At 46.7% G+C, this 20,702-nt stretch overlaps 1 protein-coding gene across 5 annotated transcripts in view; it reads left to right on the forward strand.

Annotated features, from left to right (window-relative positions):
* Positions 1–999: 999 nt before the first annotated feature.
* Positions 1,000–20,702, forward strand: part of FANCL (FA complementation group L) — a 1,272,502-nt gene continuing 1,252,799 nt past the window's right edge. For 2 of the 5 annotated variants that reach the window (XM_069608051.1, XM_069608052.1), the window contains exon 1: positions 1,005–1,174. In XM_069608051.1, coding sequence (XP_069464152.1) covers positions 1,082–1,174 — 93 coding nt within the window. In that variant the 5' untranslated portion in view covers positions 1,005–1,081. Of the gene's footprint in view, positions 1,175–20,702 lie in introns of all 5 variants that reach the window. The other 3 variants (XM_069608050.1, XM_069608049.1, XM_069608048.1) reach the window with 3 other exon arrangements.

Here is a 20,702-nt window from a genome sequence, read left to right on the forward strand (position 1 = left end):
AATAAAATAAGTTGTGTGATAAACAAAGATATATATGCATATTCTTTGTAACAAACTTCCAGCACATTGTTATTCATGATGTTGAAAACATTTGATTAGGGATGTAAAACAACTTTATTTTTTGCATATCAAGATAGTAGATATCATGAATATAAACACATCTTTAAATGGGGCTTTGTGGTGCTCACGTTTACTATCACAGATTTGCAAAGTAACTGGTGCTTTTTAAGCTCTTTGAGTTGGAAATGTTCACTCATGCATATGAAAGTCTATGCCACTGATAAAAGAAATGTGTTTGCAACCTGAGCATCTGAACGACCTACAGAGCCATGAACGCTATGTGTATGTTTGCCTAGCTGTGACTAAGGCAACTGGCAGTGCTTGAATGTCCGTCCTAAGACGATTCTATATTTGGTTCAGGAGAAAGACAAAGCGTCCTTCGTGAGCCTTTGAACTAAAGGTACGCTCTATCAAAATTAAAAAAAACTAGCGGTAAGGGGTACCAATGATTTATATTACACTTCCATCCCTGCACAATGACACCTCCAATTTATATTCTTATGTGGCCCCCATCAATCTACATCAGATTTCAGTCTAAATTAAAAATTGTCTGCCGCATGTCTTATTGGCCCCGGCGAGTTTACACGACCCCTGGAATCTTTGCCGTTTGTCTGACAATCACCTTGCAGACCCTTGTCTCGACACCTGCTTTTTAGCCCAATTCCGACCAGTTTATATGTGCCCTGGAATCTTTGTCGCATCCACAGTTCTTTTTATTTACATCCATACCCGGACTAAGGAGTAAATTGTGAGAATTCGGAAATACAATTATCAGCCGGCTCCCGAAACCACTTCACTCGTGATGCAGCTCCTGCTAGAGCACAAGCGGGTTCTGCACACAGCACGTTACAGCTAGCCACAAAGCCAGGCTTCTCGCTCTGGATTTCACACGCACATTTAGGACGTCAAGCAGCGCGCGTGGCAGGGATTGGTAACGTGCTCAGAGTCACGTGAAGATAAGGAGGCGGGGCGTTGCTACAGTTCGTTTCTCTGATGCGAACTAGACCGTAAAGCCTATGGCATGGCTGTTAGGGGCTGTATGGCAAGGCAGTGCCCCCTGCTGCTCCCTCAAGACCGAGAGAAGAGAGTGTATGACGGTTTCATCACAGCGCAGGTATGTCATGTTGCAGTGCAGTCATTGCTTGGAAACTTGGTGTACAGCCGGGTAAAGTGTGGAGAACTAATATAGTTGTGATGGCACGTGTTGATCAATAGCTCTATGCAAACAAGTTTAAAGACAGCCGTGCTTAACAGCAGCTATTAGCGGCATACATATTCCTTGTTCATAAGAAGTTGCTGAGCTTTACTTGGAGAGTCGTAGTCGTTTTCTTTTTAGTTGCACGTTGTGACCGCATAGTCATCTATCAAGGGTGGCCTCTGCTTTTTAAAATGTTAAGTGAAATTATGTGCGGTCTTCCAGTCAGCCCCCCCTTTCATACAGCTATATGCCAAAAGTACAATGCATTCATGTGCTAGCTGTACCAGTCTTCTGACATCTTCAACATCAGCCCTGCAGTGTAAATCTGACAGTTTGAAAGTACAGCTTTTGGAACACAACATTCCAAGGGATGGAATGGCTTTTTAATTGCCTGCATCTCTTATTTAAAACATAATGACGGTCTATCGTAGCCTGATGACATGGCAAGATATAGGATACCAGGGTAACACAATTTTACAGCCACGACAAAGATGTGTATGAGATACCTGACCTGGGTGTCTCTACAACAGCTCCATGGGGCAATGGCCAGGAAGCTGCCTTTTGGTCCTCCTGGAATAAGGGCAACTTTAGCCCTCATGGCATCCAGTTAGAATATGAATGTTAGCATGTGGCGAACTTAGATGCCATCCTTAACTTTAGCCCGCATCCCATCTAGATAGAAACATGAATGTTAGTATGCGCCACACTTGAATGAAACTGTGAGTGATGACAAATTCCACACTTGGATGGAATAGTGAATGATAGCGGGCATCACACCTTGACACAATTGTAAGGACAGCATTGCCAACTAACTAATCCACTAACAACTTCAGTCCTCTGCATACACCTCTCAAACTCTAACCAAACACAACCACAAGCCTAAATACAGCAATCTGCACAAACTTCACTACAGTGCAACAACAAAACAAACCACACATAGACTTGCACAACAGCTCACAACGACTACTGACCGTAAAACACCCCAAGCCCAGCCAACGGACCCACCGGGCTGAGGCTGCCAACAGCACATCACTGCTCTCTTGCACTTTTCCAGCTTATTCCCACTAACTACCCCCCCCCGTTTTTCAGAGCCGCCAGGGGACCACTCCGGTGGTGATAGTGCGCGGTACAAATATCCTTTAACATTAACATCCCAAGAGCACACAAGTCCTCCCCAGGAGATTCAAAGGCATCACTGATATAACAAATACTCTTTCATATCAGAGTGCTGACCACTTGAGTCCTTTTGAAGTTGGCAGACATGGGAGGGGGCAGAGCTAGATTAGCCTCTGGAGAGATACCCTGAGAGAGGGGTTTTTACCATCTTGGTTTCTGTAAGGGCTCTCTACAAGTTCCTGCCTACGCCACCTTCTGCAGATAAAGCACTCCTGGTGTGAGGACAGACCGCGAAGAACATCTGGATTAGACCCTTTGTCCAATCTCACATAACATTTTGCCTTTAATGTCATGGGATTTTGCCTTTTTAATAAGGAGAGGCACCCTCTCCTTAGTAGAGTTAACTTTGGACTCTAAAAAGGAGTCAGTGGGCCTATTCCAAAGTCCTCTGCTAGAGACATGAAGAGAGAAACAATTAATGCAGAGGAACGCTCTGCCACCTAACCACCCCCAGAGAACAGTGTGATGATATTGCTGTGGACCAAGGCCTCTGATCCCTATGCAATGGGACCAGGATTCTGCTCCCTGGAGGTGAAGGGCCCCATGCAGGTGGCAGGAATTCCTGGAGTGGAAGTACAGAACTAAGGACGCCCCTTGTCCCTGGATTGTCCCTACCAGAAGTCCAGAAGCAGCTGGAACACTTTTTCATCGCTTCAAGACACCTTTAGCCAGTTCAACCATTCTCAAAGCACTGCAAGCTGCTACAGGACTTACAGTGCCTCTTTTGACTCTCTGCACATCTTCCAACTTCTTACCTGCACTTCGAGCCATCCAGGCGCTGGCTCGACCCAGTGAAGCAGACTACCTTGTTTTAGCCACTACTCATTACAGTACCCCTCAAGAACAGTAGTTATGTCATCACACAAATGTATTTACCAACAGACTAGCATAGAAGTGCCCTGTGCGCCTCATTTGAAGGGTTAGTACACTCAGTACTCCAGATAAGAATTTGAGGTGGGAGTATTTTACTCCCTATTTTTAAACTTTGAGAGTAAATGTGATTTTAAGAGAGTAAAAATGACTTTTCTCCTTTGCAAGAGAGTAAAATGTATGTGACATCTAGCCGACGTGTGCAAAAACTGTATGGAAATCATTACTACGCAGCAGCTTTCTGATAACGGAATTGTCTTTTGATGTTTAATGAAAGTCCTTGTTTCCTGGAGCTATTACTACCTAATGGTATGCCAATGTTATGATACAACCGGGCATAGTGGGAAGGACTCCATGCTAACTTCTATACCTAATCTCATGGTTAAATGGTTATTTATAAAGCGCTGTACATAGAACATATTTATCACAATTATCACCAAACCAAAGTCGGTACTCCTTTCTCAACCTCGAAAGGATGAAAGGCTGAAATTCGAACCTGTAACCTACAGATTGCAGCAACAAGTTCTGAAATGGCAGAGCTATCTTATTGGCTAACATCCTTCAGAGGTCGACTGAGGTATAATAATCACAGTACCTAGATGTTGGACAAACCATATATGAAGCCCTACATAAAGTTAAATACCTATCTGGATTATCATAGGGACAGGTTTTGCTGAGGTTCTATTTCAATTACCAATGTAAGTTTCATTTGTTTTTGAACAGCGCTTGCACTTCCTGGAGAGTCAGGTTTTAATTGTAATCTTGAAGATTTGAGAGGCTAGAACACCTGTGATTGGTGTAATGACAATCACTCGCCCTTGAGCAAAGACTCTGCTGCCACTGACCATTTATAGTAATGTACTACGTTGACTGCAAGGTTGAATGGATGTAAACTAGATTATGCATGGTCATCATTTTACACACTGTTTTTATAATTGGAGTGTAAATTAAAAAAGTTTAAAAATTATGTGCCTCTGCATGATTATTCACTTTGAAAAATACAATTGCGCAATACTGGTTTGCTTTCACTGCAAAAAAAAGCATAATATAGTACAAAATATCAATTCTCAATTGTAACATAGTTTTCGATCTTATTAATTATACAGTACTAAAATTCGAGGAAAATAAATATGCACAGTGCTTCTGTTTGCTCCATGAGCATCAACACAGCAGAAGCTGAATGGCAGGAAACCATCCCTTTTATCACAGTGTACAGTTTCTTTTTTTGAAAGGTTCCAGAGAAATACATTTCTGTTTCAGAGGTGGCTTGCAATTACATCCATGTAGATATACATTTTTTAAAAAGCCTTCTGGTTTCTGTCAAGTAACCTGACCTTTGCACTGCCCTATGCTCTAAACCTGTGTGTAAATGTAAACGGGTAAATAATAAAGCTGTCGTGTTTACAAGATTTTCATGCGTAAAAAGGCCTGGTACGCACCTTACCTGGAGGCCTGAGTTCACTCTCATCTTTGTTAAAATATGTTTTCTGTCCTGATAATCCCAAATATTTCCACATTAGGCGTTAGATTCAAGCAAAACCAGCATTTACCTTAGTTTTGGCTATTGGGATGTGCCAATTGAAGGCCAAACTATTGAATTGGAGTACTCATAGGAGTTAGATGGAATGTGAGAAGGGAAACAAATCCTGTAGAAGTTGTTTGGCTTTTTAACCACCCATTGATCCCTATGGCCATTTGAATCCACCACTTGCCCCTCCCTACCCGAAACACACCCTCCTGGAATTTCTTTAAGCTAGCTCGGTCCCACAGTAACATCAAACTTTGTGCTGTATATTGCCTGCTGGTATTATTTCTAAGCAGTCTTTTGAGAGGTAATGGCTTAATTACCACTGAAAATGAGTTCCTGGTGTAATAGAAAGATCTTGGCGAAGTGTGCATTCATCCTCTTCATTTATAAGCAGTATGTGTGACCTGGCATCCTTTCCTTGCACTGACATCACGTTAAATCAAGCATTGACAAATCCAGCAGTTTGGGCTTCTGCATAGGTATGAGGATAGGCATTTGTCACTGTGAAGGCATTATGAAGCAAGACACGGACAACAGATTCAATGATAAAAATAAAATAGTTTATTAAATCGAATGTCAGGATGGTAGAAGGCCTAACTTGCCCTTTGCTAAGGTGGGATTTCCCTACCTGAACGAAACTAAAGAAGGTCCGAGTCAAAGGAGTTCAGCTTAAACGTCTGTCTGTGTCCAAAGCCTATCATTGCCCTCACAACTAAAGCTAAACCATGTGTAGGGTTGTCAATGCAAGAAATGGTGATCGATACAGTTCTGAGCTTTGTCCAGCTCTCGGCTTCCTTTTCAGCTTCCCTTCGCCAAATTCAAAAGCGCTCCACAATAGTTTTAAGATTACCTTTCCCAAGTTCAAGGCAATACAGGTCCACATAATCCTCAGGGTTCCCCTCTCCATGTTCCAGACAACACAGTTCAAAAGAAAAGGGGTCTTGAGGATCCGTTCTCAAGACAGCATTTGCAGATCCTCAAGTCTCATGGTTCCCTTCCCCCAAGACTTTAATGTAACAGCTAGTATTAGTTTCTGTCTCTTAAAGTTCAACACAACTCTTGGTCAACCTGACCCTCCTTAGTTAGCTTACAGTGCTTGTCGTTGGTTGTTTTTCACAATGTCTTTGACTTTCACAATTTAGGGCTCCCTGGTCTAGGTGCAGTTGTCAGACCACACGGTCCACCCATCACAGGTTGCACAACCAGGATCCCTAGGCTCATGAGCCCACACAGGTTTCTCTGTACCTGTTCCTGTTACATTCACTTAGCTTATCTTTGTCGGCCTGTTGGCTTTATTTGTGGTTTTACACTCTCCTGGCTTCTCCTGGTTCGCATCTTGGCCTTGCCATAACGTGTCACACACCACTTGCCAAACTCTGGCCTTGCCTCAGTGTATCCATTCATAAAGTTCACTTTATGGTGGTTTGATGCATGCCCCACTTCTGTTACACTCCTTTCACACTTGCGCTCTTTTTCATAGGCTGATTTTACTTGGGCATTTTCCAGTTTTGACTTTCATCAGTTACTTGCTTTGCCCATTAAGTTTTATTACCATTCAGTATTCAGAATGCTTAATTCAAAGTTTCTTTCAGTTCCATATTCAATATGCATAATTCAGTTTAGTTCATTTTCATTCAGTTCGGTGCTCAATATGCAGAGTTCAGATTAATTTCAAGTTTGCATTCCGTTCAATATAACGTTACCTACATGCGGTCTTCTAGGAGCGCCCCGGCTTTTGAGTGTCTTCCCAATCCTCCCCTCCCCCCCTGACACTCACCAGTATTTAGCGTTCCTTCCTGGCGACTCCCGCTTCTTCTTTCTTCTTCTCAGGCCCGCAAGCTAACCTTTGCAAGCCCTGCTCACATGCCGGGTGTTGGCTTCTGCACGCCAGCAATTCCTGTGCTTCCGCACGGACGCGGACGGCGTCCTCTCTCTTCCTGTTGGCTCACAGCTCTGGCTGCTCGCTGTCTAACCCGGAGGCTCCCACACCTGTGGTAGCTGCATGACCCACTTGCCTTGGGCTCCACAAGCTCTCTGGGATGTAGGCCGACATCCTGGCTCCTTCTCAGGTCCCACCACTGCTGCCACCTCACAACCGAGGTTGCTCTCTTAGCTTGTTCCACTGGTCTCCCTTTTATACACCTTCAACCACTTGACAGGTTCCAAGTGTGGATTGCCTGACTATGATTAAAGGGGCATGCCTGACCTTGCAAGTACTCTCCAGGCATCTTCTTCGTCCCCGTACTAGAGTGGTTAATTACTCTTAGTCGCCTCTTCCTCGTCCCAGTACTATCAAAAGTTGAATGTGGGGAAATGAGGGAAGAAGTTCTACAATAGCCCATAAAGGCCGGGGGAGGGTTAGGTTGATCTTCTATAGGGGAAGGGGATATCATGTCTTGCCTGTGGGCACCCCACTCCCAAGCCTCAAGGACCCTCCACCGAGGTGATCCGCCCTCGCTTCTCCACCCCCATGGTCAGGATCCAAAATGTATGGCCTTTTCCTGGCCACCGAGAAGATGATCCAGGGGGAGTAAGGGTGTGGATACCTTCAGGTATCTCACCCCAGGCACTGATATCATATGCCTATGTACTCACAATCTTCCAGCTGTTGTCCACTTATGGCCAGATATCACTACTATGGCAGTGCCAGGTAAAATGCCTACGTCATGCCTACCCAAAAGCCAAAACCATTGACTTTTCCAATGCTTGTTTTAATTGAAGTCTGTGCCAACACAGTCTATTGAGGGTGCGCAGTTAACGAACAACTTACCAAATAGTTATCTGCTAAGGGGATCTGAACTAGAATTTCTGCTAAACATTTTAGGTTGAGGGCTTTATTGTTTATTATTTATTAGTTTAAGTTCAAAGTGTTACTGTAAAGACTGGAGGGATGGTCTGTACTTCTGCTCTCTCTGTATGGTAGAGAAGAGGCACAGAGGACCCCAGCCAAGATTCTCTATTATTGGTAATGCAGCCGAGCAATCGAGGCCTAGCTTCTAAGGAGGTGATGCAGGCTGGTTCTTAAGTACAGTGTATTCCCCATGCCCCCACAAAGGAATGTCCACACACTGTATTAGATAAAACACAGTCTTTATATAATTAAGTTCAAGGTTATGTACACAATCACAATAACTCACTTTGTGCTCAGTGAATCTACAATGGCAAATATATACAGTTCTAAGTAGTACCACAATTATTATTAGATTCCTTTAAAGTGCATCAACTGTACTCTGGTTAAATGTCGCACAAATCAATTAATAGAGGTAACCAACAATAGACATAGGAGGAAAGCGGTTGGTGGGAACAATTGGCAGAATACTGGCCTCTACGGTTAAACACAGTTCTGTGTGGAGATTCCCCCCCCCCCCACCTGGGCAACCTATAAATAAAGATATATCACAAGCCCAGTCCATATATTTTTCTAGAAGTCTTACTTCCTTCTAAAATAGTTCTACCACCCCAATGTACCTGGAATAGCAGAGTTTGACGTTGGGTCATCGATTGATCCTTCTAGAGTGGCTCCCTTTAAGGCAGGAGCCACGGATCGTCGAGATCCCACGAGGAAAAAGGGTTGAAGGATGACTTTGAGGTGGCAGCTTCGTTCCTCGCGGTGCGTGTCGACGACGGAGCATTGGCGTCCTGCAAGAAAGAGGCGTACGGGGCACCTCAGTGATGATAGTTCAGGACTGCAAAGAGATTGTGAAGAACTGCGGCCCAGCAAGGGCGTCGAATTGTCTGGCGTCTCTACGGTTGTCAGGTGGCGGGAAACCCGCTGGCGGATGCTCCTCAGTGCGTCGGCGGCCTCGACTTTCTCCAGCGGGACAAAGCGGTCGACGGTGCAGGCGAGAGCGTCCTTGGATGAAATGTTACTTAGGCAAAGGGAGCACGGCTGTTGCGGTCGGTGACGGTGATGGACAATAGTGTCCGGGCGCTTCTTGTGATTCTGCAGCGGTCCCCGTCTCCGGTCAGCAGCCTGTCATAGGTCTGTCTACAAGGGAGCTTTGGCAAAGATTAGCTGGTGCACGATGGTCCCTCGTAGCTCGGGAAGAGGGCGCCTAACCAGGTCCTCTCTGGGTCAGTCCCTGGAGACACAGCAGCTTTCAGATCGACGAAGTAGAGCAGCAGCAAGACTTCTCTTCCAGCACGGCTTCAAGGTTAAGCTTCAGTTTTACTCCAGTTACTCTTCGTAGTGGACTTCAGCTTTTGAACGCCAATTCTAGCAGTGAGAAGTCCCCAGATATACTAGTTGATCTCCCATTCATTCTGCTGGGTCACACTCAGGCAACCAATCGGTCAGAAGGGCATTCATGCAGGCAGCCAATCGGGTGCATAGTGCATTCAGGCCATTCACTTCTCTCCAGACACTCGCAACAAGTTGTGTATTGGGACAAGTACCCAGCCATTCAACACTCCGCACTGCATTCATACCAGTTTTGGGCAGGGCTGTCTCAGTCATTGGGCCTCATTACGAGGTTAGAGGTAGCCATGGCGCTATTAGCGCCATGGCTGCCTCCAAACTCGTTCCGACTCCGCCCTGGTGAATGGAGCAATTACCGATCCATTCCAAGGTTGGCGGGACCGGTAATTCCCCATTCACCAGGGTCATTCCCCATTCCCATTTGAGCCCCCATAGGGCTCATTAGGAATGGGGAAGGTGCTAATAACGGTACCGCAAATTGCGTTACCGTTATTAGCTCTAGAGTCCCTTTGCGGGGCCCGTCCTTAACGCCTGAAAAAAACAGGCGTTAAGGAAGGACCCGCAAAGGGAACTCGTAGTAGGGCTGTAAGGGATTTTGCCGGCAATCACTTGCCGGCCACCTCGTAATGAGGCCTAATGTGTCAAACGCCAGAAACTAGACCTCCACAACAAGAAGTGCATATTCGTCACGCTTCATTCACCCAGCTCACACCCACAGGGTGTACCATTAACATACAGTCCCTGGGAAAGCTCCAGCCAGTCTGGCCTGGACTTCACAACAACACCATATATGGAACTTCCACCCAACAGCCACTCAGGGGGAAGGGACAGAGTCAGGGCTTCCCGGGACTTTGGGAAAACAAGGTAACAGGCAATAGAAAGCAAGAGTCCACAGGGGCCATCTTGTTTCCTATCAAGAATCAACTGATTCCAATGGCAGGGCCTGGGTATCCCAAAATGGAGGATACTCTGAGCACCTGTCAAATTCAGCATGGAGCTACCACCAGCCCATACCCTGCTCTGTGGGCCCAAAAGCATACACTAGGGGCACGGGGTTGTACCCCCACCCATGGGTGCCATAAGGGTATCACATGGGTCTGTACACCAAACCATAAACGGGAAGGGATGCACTGCCAGGAGTCCCACATTGGACTCCTGGGCAGAAAACAATACAGAACACAAATGAAAAAGGACTACAGGACAAGGACAGGCAGGCCCTGTCCTTCCAATGCATTTCCAGCATCACAGTTACGTTTGGGCACATTAAAGTGCTGACCGGGACAGATCAGATACAGTAAGTTGGGAGTAAGGATGAACATCAGTTAAAGTGGTGCAGGGTGAGGGAGAGAAAAGAGGCCTCTGTCTGCAAGAGGAGCCCGGGAGATGGGAACTATGGCATGAAAGTTGTAGGCTTTTGTGCGCACATGTGCGCAACCGACTAAGGAGGTAAGTCATTTTGTGAGCCTGTGTATTTGGTGAGCTTTCATCTCTGAGTTTGGAGGGGAATTTCCCTGTCCACCTCCTCTGCAATCATTTAAAAATCTGTGAAAAGGGTACCTCTTAATGCACTTTTTCCAAAGATGTATACTAAAAACAGTTTATTATATTTGATATATTCAAATATAATAAACGAGAGCTCATCTACCAAGACTTCAAGATCTGCCACAGTACCTAGCAAAAGTACTCCTATATATAGAAAAATGAATATGCACACAAACATTCTGTGATCAGTATAAACTATAGTTTTAGTTGTGGCTATTAATTTGTTCACACTGCTCAGACAATGCAGAACATGTTTTATGCAATTCGGAATAAAAGCGCTTATGTATATTACAAAAAACAAATATTGCTTATCACAACTGATGTGGCTGGCATAAAATTAAGACATGAGACATTATTTTCCAGATTAAACAATAGCAGCTAAAAGGAGTGTGACAGAAATCATTATATAGCTTTCACACCTTGCCTGGGGGGCAGACAATGGGCTTTAACGGTCTGACAGCCTGAGCTTTGGTAGGCACGAGCGAAGCGAGGACCTCGGCTGGTGGTCATTAAAGCCCATATCCGCCCCCCAGCCGCGGTGTGAAACCTGTTTGCATCCTGGGATATACCGGGGTGCGGATAGTTTTCTTTTTTTTTCTCCATCTGACAGGAGATCAGCTCATCTCAAACCCCCCCCCAAAAGGAGTTAAAAAAAAATTGTCTCCACCATTGAAATGCAAAAGGGACTAGGTCACTTTTTGGATGACGGTGGCTATTAAAACATGTTCAAAAATGGCTGCTGTCATCCGAAAAGGGACCTAGTCCCTTTTCTGTGTCAATGGTGGGCAGACAGGAGGAGCTCAGGGACCGGAGCCCAGATAAGTGGGGGGAGTGAGAAGGGGAATCGGGTGATTTGGCGGTGAGGCAACAGGGAGAGGCTCCCTGTTGCCTCCCTACATTAGAAAAAGAAGAAAAAGCGCCACCCGTGGAAGGTGTCACATGGTTGGAACAGCAGGCAGGGATTGTGTATTCTCGCCCGCTGTTCTAGCCACCTGATTAGTTGGCTCTCCCTCCCTGGGTGCGACTAAGAGTTCACGCCCCACTTTAATGAAGTAATTCACGGGCCAGGAGAACATGCCTCTCATAAACTGTGTCAGGGTGATAATTGCACCAGAGTAACTACACCAAAAAGTATGATCATCGGAATTTCTGTGCCACTGCTTACCCTCAACATCACATTGTCCTGTGAACAGAGCAGGGTGTGATGACCTGATAGAGTAAGGAGGCTGACATGATGGTATCATGTTGATTATAGACTTTTATTAAAAATGAGGAGGAAAACCTACCTCTCCCATGAGGGGGTTTTCTTCCCTCAACACAGAATAACTTGGGTGCTGTTAGGATGTAAGTCAGAAGAAACCAACATACAGTCCTCTGTCCAAACCTACTATTCTTTCCCTACCCCTAATACTTTTTCCCTACCACTAACAAATAAACCAAGAAGAAAAGGCCTGAGTGAAATTCTAATCCAACCCGCCAGGAGAATGGCTCCTTTCCCTGGTGAAACAATCCAATCTTAGGTTGACTTAACAACAGTCACTTGCAATAGGGTCTGATTTACCAAGAATGCTTGGACCAGGAGACTGACTCCCTTCCTCCCTTTCCCTGGTCTATCTGGAAAAGTTCTGGCAGCTGTCTCTTGATAGTCCTTTGTGTTAGGGAGAATTCTCTCTTTAGGCTGAATTTCCTAACCTAGTGAGTCCCCCAGCAGCTTTGCTGGATTTCTGGAGTTTGTTTTTTCCTCCTGCCAAGAGTGAGACTCTTTTTCTCCCACTCTTGGACATGATTTATGGTGTTCCTTTGACTGGTAATGTGTTTTATGGGCTCTGGGGTCCTTTACTCCATAGGGTCTCATGTGTTTTTACTATGTGTGTTACACAGCACCCTCCGTGCAGTAACACAGGGGTGTCATAGTGACACCCCACCATAGACTCCATACCCTGGGACTGACTACTGTCTCCCAGGGCATGTAAAGACACCATTGGCTTTACTAGTCCCAAATTATTAACAGAAACCAGTACAAACCATCATATTGTGGACGTACTGGTCGGGGCAATTCGATTGCCCCGAGGTCTGTTAGTCGAGGGGGCACGTCTCCGTCCCCCCTGATCGAGTTTTGCCTGGTGGCAGTGGAAACTACTTTTTATATTCGACCGCAAATATTTTCCTATGGGATTTTCCCATTGTTCGAGGCTACCAACTTTAATTATTTCATTCTCATAGCCTCGAACATACCGCCGGTTTATTTAATTAATTTGCTGGTTGGTATTTTTTGCCAGGACTCGATTCAAAAATGGCGTTTGTGTTCTCTTCTGTGACTCCAACCCAAGTCGAGCCCTTTGTTCCACTTTTTGGCGGGCTTCTCCACAGAAGCCTCTAAAAGTGGTGCCACTCTGTCTGGGTACCACAGGGGGTGTAGGAGGGGGTTTAGGCACCCTGGACTGAGTTACCTTGGTAACTCAAGTCGCACTCTTGTGTGATTGGCCCAGCTAGGCTGAGTGAATGGGGGTATGCTGCATAAAAGCAGGGCTTTGGGGACTGGAACTTCAGAAGTTGCCACAGGACCTGAGAATCCTACGAGGGAGAAGCTGAGCCGACCTACCACGACGACACCACCGGTGGAGCCCTGCGGAACCGACTTGCCACTTCCCGACGACAGAGAAGATCTCCCGGCTGGAGAGGCTTCTTCCCCTGACTGGTGGGCACAACCAGTTTTACCTTCCTTCTTCGCACCCCAGACAGGTTTGTGGTCAAACTGCCCGTGCCAAGCACCCCGGCGGCCGGATAGCCACTTACCACTGAACCGCGAATCAGCGGACCGCTCCTTGTACCTGGCTGGTTTCTTCCCAGGCAGTGCAACAGACTCCTGTCTTCCTCCACGACGAGATCCTCTCTTCCCCCGGACGAAGCACCGACTTGCATCCGCTGCCAGGAACAACTGGCCCCGCTGGAGTGTTCTCACCACTTTAAGGTACCCTGTCCGCCAGGCCTCCCTTTCTAAAGATTGCTACAAGGTAATAATAACCCCTTAAACTTCTGGACTGGGCTGGCCGCCTTGACCCTCTAACTGGTCCCTTTCTTTGGTCCAACTCCTTTTTGAACCGTTACAAGACTTTTGTGCACTGCAACCGTGTGACCTTGGACACATTTCGTTTGATCCTCTTAAAGTGGATCCGGCCTATTGAACTCTTAACTTCACGGTTTTACTTTGCCTTCCTCTCTTGTTATGTTCTTGTAAAAGTGTTGGGATCTGTTTCAACTTATTCTCTGCTTTTCTCTCCCTTTTAAAAAAACGAACTATTAGAGTGCCATCTACGTTAAGCGCTCACCGCTGTCTGAAAATAAGTGGGGCTTTACTTAAGACTTGTCTAATATTCTTTTAAGGGAGTGTATATCTTTTAGTGACCGTGTTTTTGAATTGCTTACTATTAGTGCCTGTGTGTTTTTCTAGATGTGGTTTTTAAATAAATAATTATCTCTTTTACACCAAGCCCTGGTCAGCGTTTACTTGTTCTATTGTGTTCTCTTGACTTATTGTGAATACTCTGTATACTGCCTAACTCTTCTTGAGGGAAGTCTGACTGCTCAGCCACCGCTACCAAGTGAATCTGTGTGGTACAGACTGCTACCAAGTGGGTTTACTGCCAAATACCTGTAGTCTTAAATCTTTTGCAGTGGTCCCAGAGGGAACTGCACAGGTTTCTGCCTAACACTTTGGACAAGTCTCCTTAATTTCTCTCACAGGTTTGTGAACAACAGAGTTAAGACTTTATCAAATATTGTTCCTCTTGCTGTAGCTTTGTCAGGACCTTTTATATATTCGCTATTGGGGAGATTACTCCCTGACAGTTCTTGGTTCTTTTGGTATATTTCATATATGCAAAATTTCCCACTGGGATGAGAGAGTTCACTCCTGAGGCACTCTTGAGATTTATGATTTCTCGTGTCACCACTGGGACATGGGTGATTTACTCTCGAGGAATACTTGGCTCTTGGTTTTATGAGTATTACCACTGTGATGAGGGAGATCACTCTCGAGGAACACTTGACCCTTGAAGCTCTGATCACTCCTGAGAAATATTTCTCTTGAAGCTCTGAATCACTTGTGAGTGGTCAGAAATGTGAGGCGGACAACTTCGGTTTTTCATAAAATGCCATTATTAACTTAAATGGGTTTGAACGCCTCACTATCCCTACCCTAATTCCCTACCTTTCAAAATAACTAAAGGAAACACTCTGTCCCTCACATTTTTTCATACAACAACTTAACAAGGTAGTGGTTGGCAATGTTGATTTGCATTGACAGTTATATACAATATACATTTTCTTCTTGTTACCTTGGTGAAATCCCTGTCCCCAGATTCGATAGGCTTTTTACTCCACAATTTATTGGTCTTTTCACATCTTGTAATAACGTTCTTCTTTGATTCAACAGTTCAGAATATTCAACCAGTCTTTTTCTCTCTGCTGGGGGTGGAGAGTTCATCATAGTGTCCTTTTAAATAATATGAATATTTCCACCGTTCATCTGTATCGACAAAATATTCTTATCAGGATAACTCAACCACAATTCACAACCTCTTCTTCCAAGAATTCAACCACAGAATAGTATGCCAATGACTTCCACCTGGTCCACTCACCTGCCAGGTCTATTACTACAAAGTCCCTGCCCTGGTATAATAATAATAATAATAATAATAACTATACTTGCCTGCCAGCACTAATGAAAACATCTACTACTACTACTACTACAAGTACTTCTGTGATGTGATTTACTTCAACCAAAGTCTTCACTTTCCGTAACATCAGCTGACTACTTTCCTTGGGAAGACCTGAAACGCATCTGTGCTGTTTATTCCACCCTTATGATTGCCACATGCAATGCAGATTATGCTCCTCTCTTCCTGAATACTTCCTGTCAGGACGGCAGATCTCCTGCCACTTCTGTTTTCTCACTTTTATTTTAACCAACGGCTGAAAATGGCTTTTATTCCAAATCTCTCTTTTTTGGCTTGGAAAATGCTTATTTAGGTCATTTACAACATTAGTTTCTCTCTTATTTTGAAAATATGGCTCACAAACAACTTGACTCTATTTGCCCTCTTTTGGCTTTGGAAATGTTTATTTTTAAATTTATTTTTTATTATTTTAAACAAACGAAACCAACACACAATACAGCTTTTCGGGACGTACATAATCAATATCAAACCTTCACATTATACAGTGTTATTCTCCATCCTCTCCCCACCCACCCCATGAACTTGAGCCGGCTCTTCCGTGTCATCTACGGGAGCTTTTCGGGAATCGCAGTGCTTTTAGACTCGTCTGAGTCTTCTATTCCATGGTTAACCTGGTGGGGATTTACCATAGAGGTCACTAATTGTCGGTAGGCTATCAGGGGGCCCACTTCCTTGTCACCCCCCCCCCCTGGTAACGGCTTCAAACCATACCACTGATTCTGCTTCTGCCCATCTCAGGAGGTCCGCCCACCATGTCTCCACCCTGGGTCTGTGAGCCGCCTTCCAGCCCATTGCTATCCGGCGCTTGGCCAGGATGTAAGCCAGGTCCTTCATCTTGCTTATGTGCTTTAGATTGCGTGGCCTGGGAAAAAGCCTGAGCATGCATGCCCAAGCCGACCCCACATCCAGCACCACTCCCCCACCTGCCATCTTTATCTTTATTTCGTCCCGGAATCTGTGCACCTCGGGACAGGCCCAGAACATGTGTAGCAACCCTGCCTCCACCTCGCCACACCTGGGGCATTTCTGCGTGGCCGAGCCTTCAAACCTGGCTATTTTCCCGGTGTTCAGATATGTCCTATGGGTGACATACAACTGGATCTGTTGGAGTCTTGCATTTCGGGACACCTTTTTATGGTACCTTTTTGAGCTCTCTCCCATTGCCCCTCTGTCATGGGTCCTCCTACCTCCTCCTCCCAGTCCTGCCTCAGTTGAAGCAGTTCCTTCCCAGCCTTAGCTCTCAGGAGCTCGTATACCCTGGATATCTCGTGCCCGTCCTCCGAAACATCGTTTCCAGGGCGGCATCAGGTTCTTCCGCCAACACCGTCTCAGGCCACCCCTCCCTTACCCGTTTCGTGAGTCTGGTGTAAGTTATATATTGGCCTCTATGCACCCCTGTCTCCTGCAAACTCTGGAATTCCAATACCGCCCCCTCCTGCCATATATCCCTGAGGGTGGCCAAACCCACTGGTTCCCAGTATCTATGGACTACTTCAAGCAATTGGGAGTCGTTTCCACACAGCGCCACCAGCGGAACCTGCTGGGAGAGCGGATCCGGATCACCCACCGTTCTCCACGTCCTGCGCCAGACCTCCCAACCCAGCTCCAATAGTCTCCCTCTTCCCACCAGTTTAATCTTTTGTAGCCACACCGTCTCTCTCAAAAAGTATGGAGCCAAGTCGCCCTGCAAGAGTCTAGCTTCTGCCGAGTCCTCTGACGACAACAGACTGGCCACAAACGACTGCCCCGCCAGATGATAAAGCTCAAAGTTCGGCAAGTTTATTCCCCCCCCCCCCCGTCGCACGCGTTCTGTAGTTTCCACAGGGCCACTCTGTTTCTGGAGTTGCCCCATATGAAGCTCCTGCACATACCATGAAGCCTCTTGAAAAAACTTCTGGGAATCAGATACGGGACATTTACAAAGAAATGTAAGAGTCTGGGCAAAACCACCATTTTGAGCAGAGCTGCTACCCCCATCATAGATAGGGGTAATCTAGACCAGAACACCATACTATTCTTAACTCCCTCAATCGCTTTCTCTGTTTTATGTTCGTGCTCTGTTTCCGTCCTGTGGTAAATGTTGACTCCCAGATACCTAAATGTCTCAGGTTGCCAGGGTATTTACAGGATAGGCAGCCTCACCAATGGGACACTCTTGTACCTTCCCAAGGGGAACAAGTTAGACTTCCCGGGGTTCACCGATATGCCCGAGAGGGTGGCATAATGATCCATTACCTCCAGCACATATTGCAGGTTTTCCTCCGGGTAGCGCAAATAGAGGAGCATATCATCTGCATACAGTGATATCAGGTGCATGCCACTTGTTGTACGAATCCCCACCTCCCCATATTGTTGTCGCAGGCATATTGCCAGCGGCTCTAGTGCCAGTATGTATAACATGGGTGACCAGGGGCATCCCTGTCCGGTCCCTCTGCTGAGTTGCCATTTATCTGAAATTGTGGATCCCATTTTAACTCTCGCTACCGGGGTGCTATATAACATCTGGACCCACCTGATGTATCCAGGGCCCATTCCATAACCTTTCAGGGTCGCTTTCAACCATGGCCACCGCACCGAGCCAAAGGCTTTGACCGCGTCTAGCGACACGATAGCCAACTCCCCTGTGTCTTCCTCGGTGTAATCAATGATATGGTGCAGCCTCCTGTGGTTGTCTGTGATATTCCTACCAGGGACATAGCCCGTCTGATCTGGGTGTATCAACTTACCAATCACCCTCTTTAGCCTATTGGCTAATACTGCGGTGAGTATTTTACTGTCCTGATTGAGCATGGACAAGGGTTTATAGGACCCGCACTCCATGGCTGGCTTGCCTGGTTTCAGAAGTGGGATGATCACTGCCTCGCGGAGGGACGGTGGCAATCCCCCCTGCTCGTAGGCTTCATTAAACATGGCAAGCATCGGCTGGAGTAGCTCCTGCTTGTATGTCTTATAAAACTCGCTAGGCAACCCATCCGACCCAGGCGCCTTACATGTGGGCAGATGTGGGATCACCACTTCCAGCTCGTCCGAGGTAACAGGGGCATCCAGATCCACACGTTCTAGGTCATCCAGGGTGGGCAGCCCTATATCCTCTATTGTTCCCAATATGTCTTGGTTCATATCCTCCCCTGTGTCCTCATATAGTTGTCTATAATGCTTGAGGAACTCCTCGTTTACCCCCTCCTGGGTGTTACGGGTTTGGCCTTCCGCATCCCTGATCTCTCCATCACTGAGCGGGGGGGTCTCGCTCTTATACAGCCAGGCCAGCAATCTACCTGGCTTATCCCCCCCTGCATGTAGTCTCTCTGTGTATTTCTTGTAATTCAATTTGCATAATCTATCCCACTGCAGATTAACTGTTAAGTCTTTTATCTTCGCACTGTTCTCCCAGGTTGTCTCCTCATTTTGCAGGAGACCCTCCAGCTCTCTTTCCGATTCCTGAAGTTCCTGTTCAATGCCCCCTTGGAGCCCTTTAGATTTCGATATAGCGACCCTCCCCCGCACCACCACCTTAAACGCCTCCCATACTGTACCCACAGAGCGTACACTGCCCGTGTTAGTTTCAAAATATTCCTCGATGGCCTCCCTCAGGTCCTCTCGAAACCCTGGGTCTTGTAACGCCTCAGTTCTGAGTCTCCATGTCGGGATGCGCGTCCTGGGGGGTTGATATCGCCACTCTATGACCAGAGGCGAGTGATCGGATAATACCCGAGCCTTATATTCCGCTCCCATCATTTCTCCCAATATCTTGGACGCTGCAAACACAGTCTAGCCTCGTGTGCAAGTCATGTGGTGCTACGTAGTGCGAGTATTGTCTATCCAATGGATGCAGCTTCCTCCAGACATCCACTGGGCCTAGGTCTTCCAACATTGTCCCCAGCGCTTTAGCCGCTGGCGCTGGCTTCCCTGATTTTTCATCTGACCGGTCTATTCTAGGATTCAGGGTACAATTAAAGTCCCCTCCCCACACTATCGCGCCACCCGCCAGGGGGCTAATCTTACTGTATAGGGACCTAAAGTAGGCCGCCGTATCATGGTCAGGGGGGTACAAAATGATGATGTGCACCTCTCTGTTCTCCAGGAGTCCCGTTACCACCACCATTCTGCCCTCTGGGTCTATTGTTGAACTGAGCACCTGGAGCGGCACGTACGGTGCCACCCATGTGACCACCCCTCTTGCATATGTCGAATACGTGGCCCCCATAACACTACCTCTCCATTTTCTCCTGACAACCTCCAGCTTCTCCTTAGTGAGGTGGGTCTCTTGTAGCAAGGCTATATCAATACGCATCCTTTTTAGATACAGCATCACTTTGTTGCGTTTTAAATAACTGTTTAGGCCCCGCACATTCCAGGTCACCACTCTAAGATTACCCAATGCCATCTAATCGGTGTGCTCCCAGTCCACTCCTCCCTCCGATGCTTCCCGTGATTGCCCGTTTACCAACTCTTACCCTTCCCAGCCCCAACAATTCCCCCCCCCCCTGTAGCCCAACTCCATCCCAATGCACCCAACCCCTCCCCCCCACCCTACCCTACCCCAACAAATGCCCAGCTCCATCCCTGGATCTCAGGCCCACCCGCGTCTGGTCCTATCTGGCGTCCAAGGACTAGGACCCCGCAGGGCGTCACCAATCTAACAGTGACCTAACTAGGTATACTACTAATGGGTTCAAGGGATGCCTCCTAGGTGCTCCCACTTATCTGTTTAGGGTTGTTGCGCACAACGGATCCCGCCAGTTTATCTTGCCGCACACTCCCCACAATCTTAATTGAACTCTATATTCAAGTCCCAATGTCCTAGCCATGTCCCCGAAGAGGACACAGCTGCGTGCTACTTATCTCCTGCAGCCCCCATCTGGATATCCGGTTCCTGAGGGCGGTCTTGCGTATCCAGCCATTCCATCGCATCCTTCGGTGTCTCGAAGAACAGGGATTTGTTCTTGTAGAACACTTTCAACTTGGCTGGGTAAAGTAACCTATAACGATGGCCTGCTTCTTTTAATCTTCTTTTCACCGACCCAAAGTTCATCCTGCTTCGCTGTACGTGCAGCGTATAGTCCGGATATACTGTGATTTTTGCTGACCCCTTTTCGATCATTCCTCCCTTCCGAAAAAATTAGAGTATCTTCTCCCGGTCTCGATAGTTCAGAATTTTTTCGATCAGCGGTCGCGTGAGGGGGGGGGGGGATTCCCGGGGGCGGTCTTCTTGTCAAGGCCCTGTGCGCCCTTTCAACCGCGAACCCCTGGGTCAGCGCCCCACCAGTTATCTCCTGCAGGAGCATGGTTTCCACATATTCTGTTGGGTTGGGCCCCTCCATTCCTTCCGGCAAACCAACTATTCGTATGTTGTTACGTCTGGCCTGCCCTTCCGCCTCCTCCGCGCTGTCC

This window comes from Ambystoma mexicanum, chromosome 4q (assembly GCF_040938575.1).
Source record: "Ambystoma mexicanum isolate Mex_15411 chromosome 4q, UKY_AmexF1_1, whole genome shotgun sequence".
Classification (NCBI taxonomy): Eukaryota; Metazoa; Chordata; class Amphibia; order Caudata; family Ambystomatidae; genus Ambystoma; species Ambystoma mexicanum.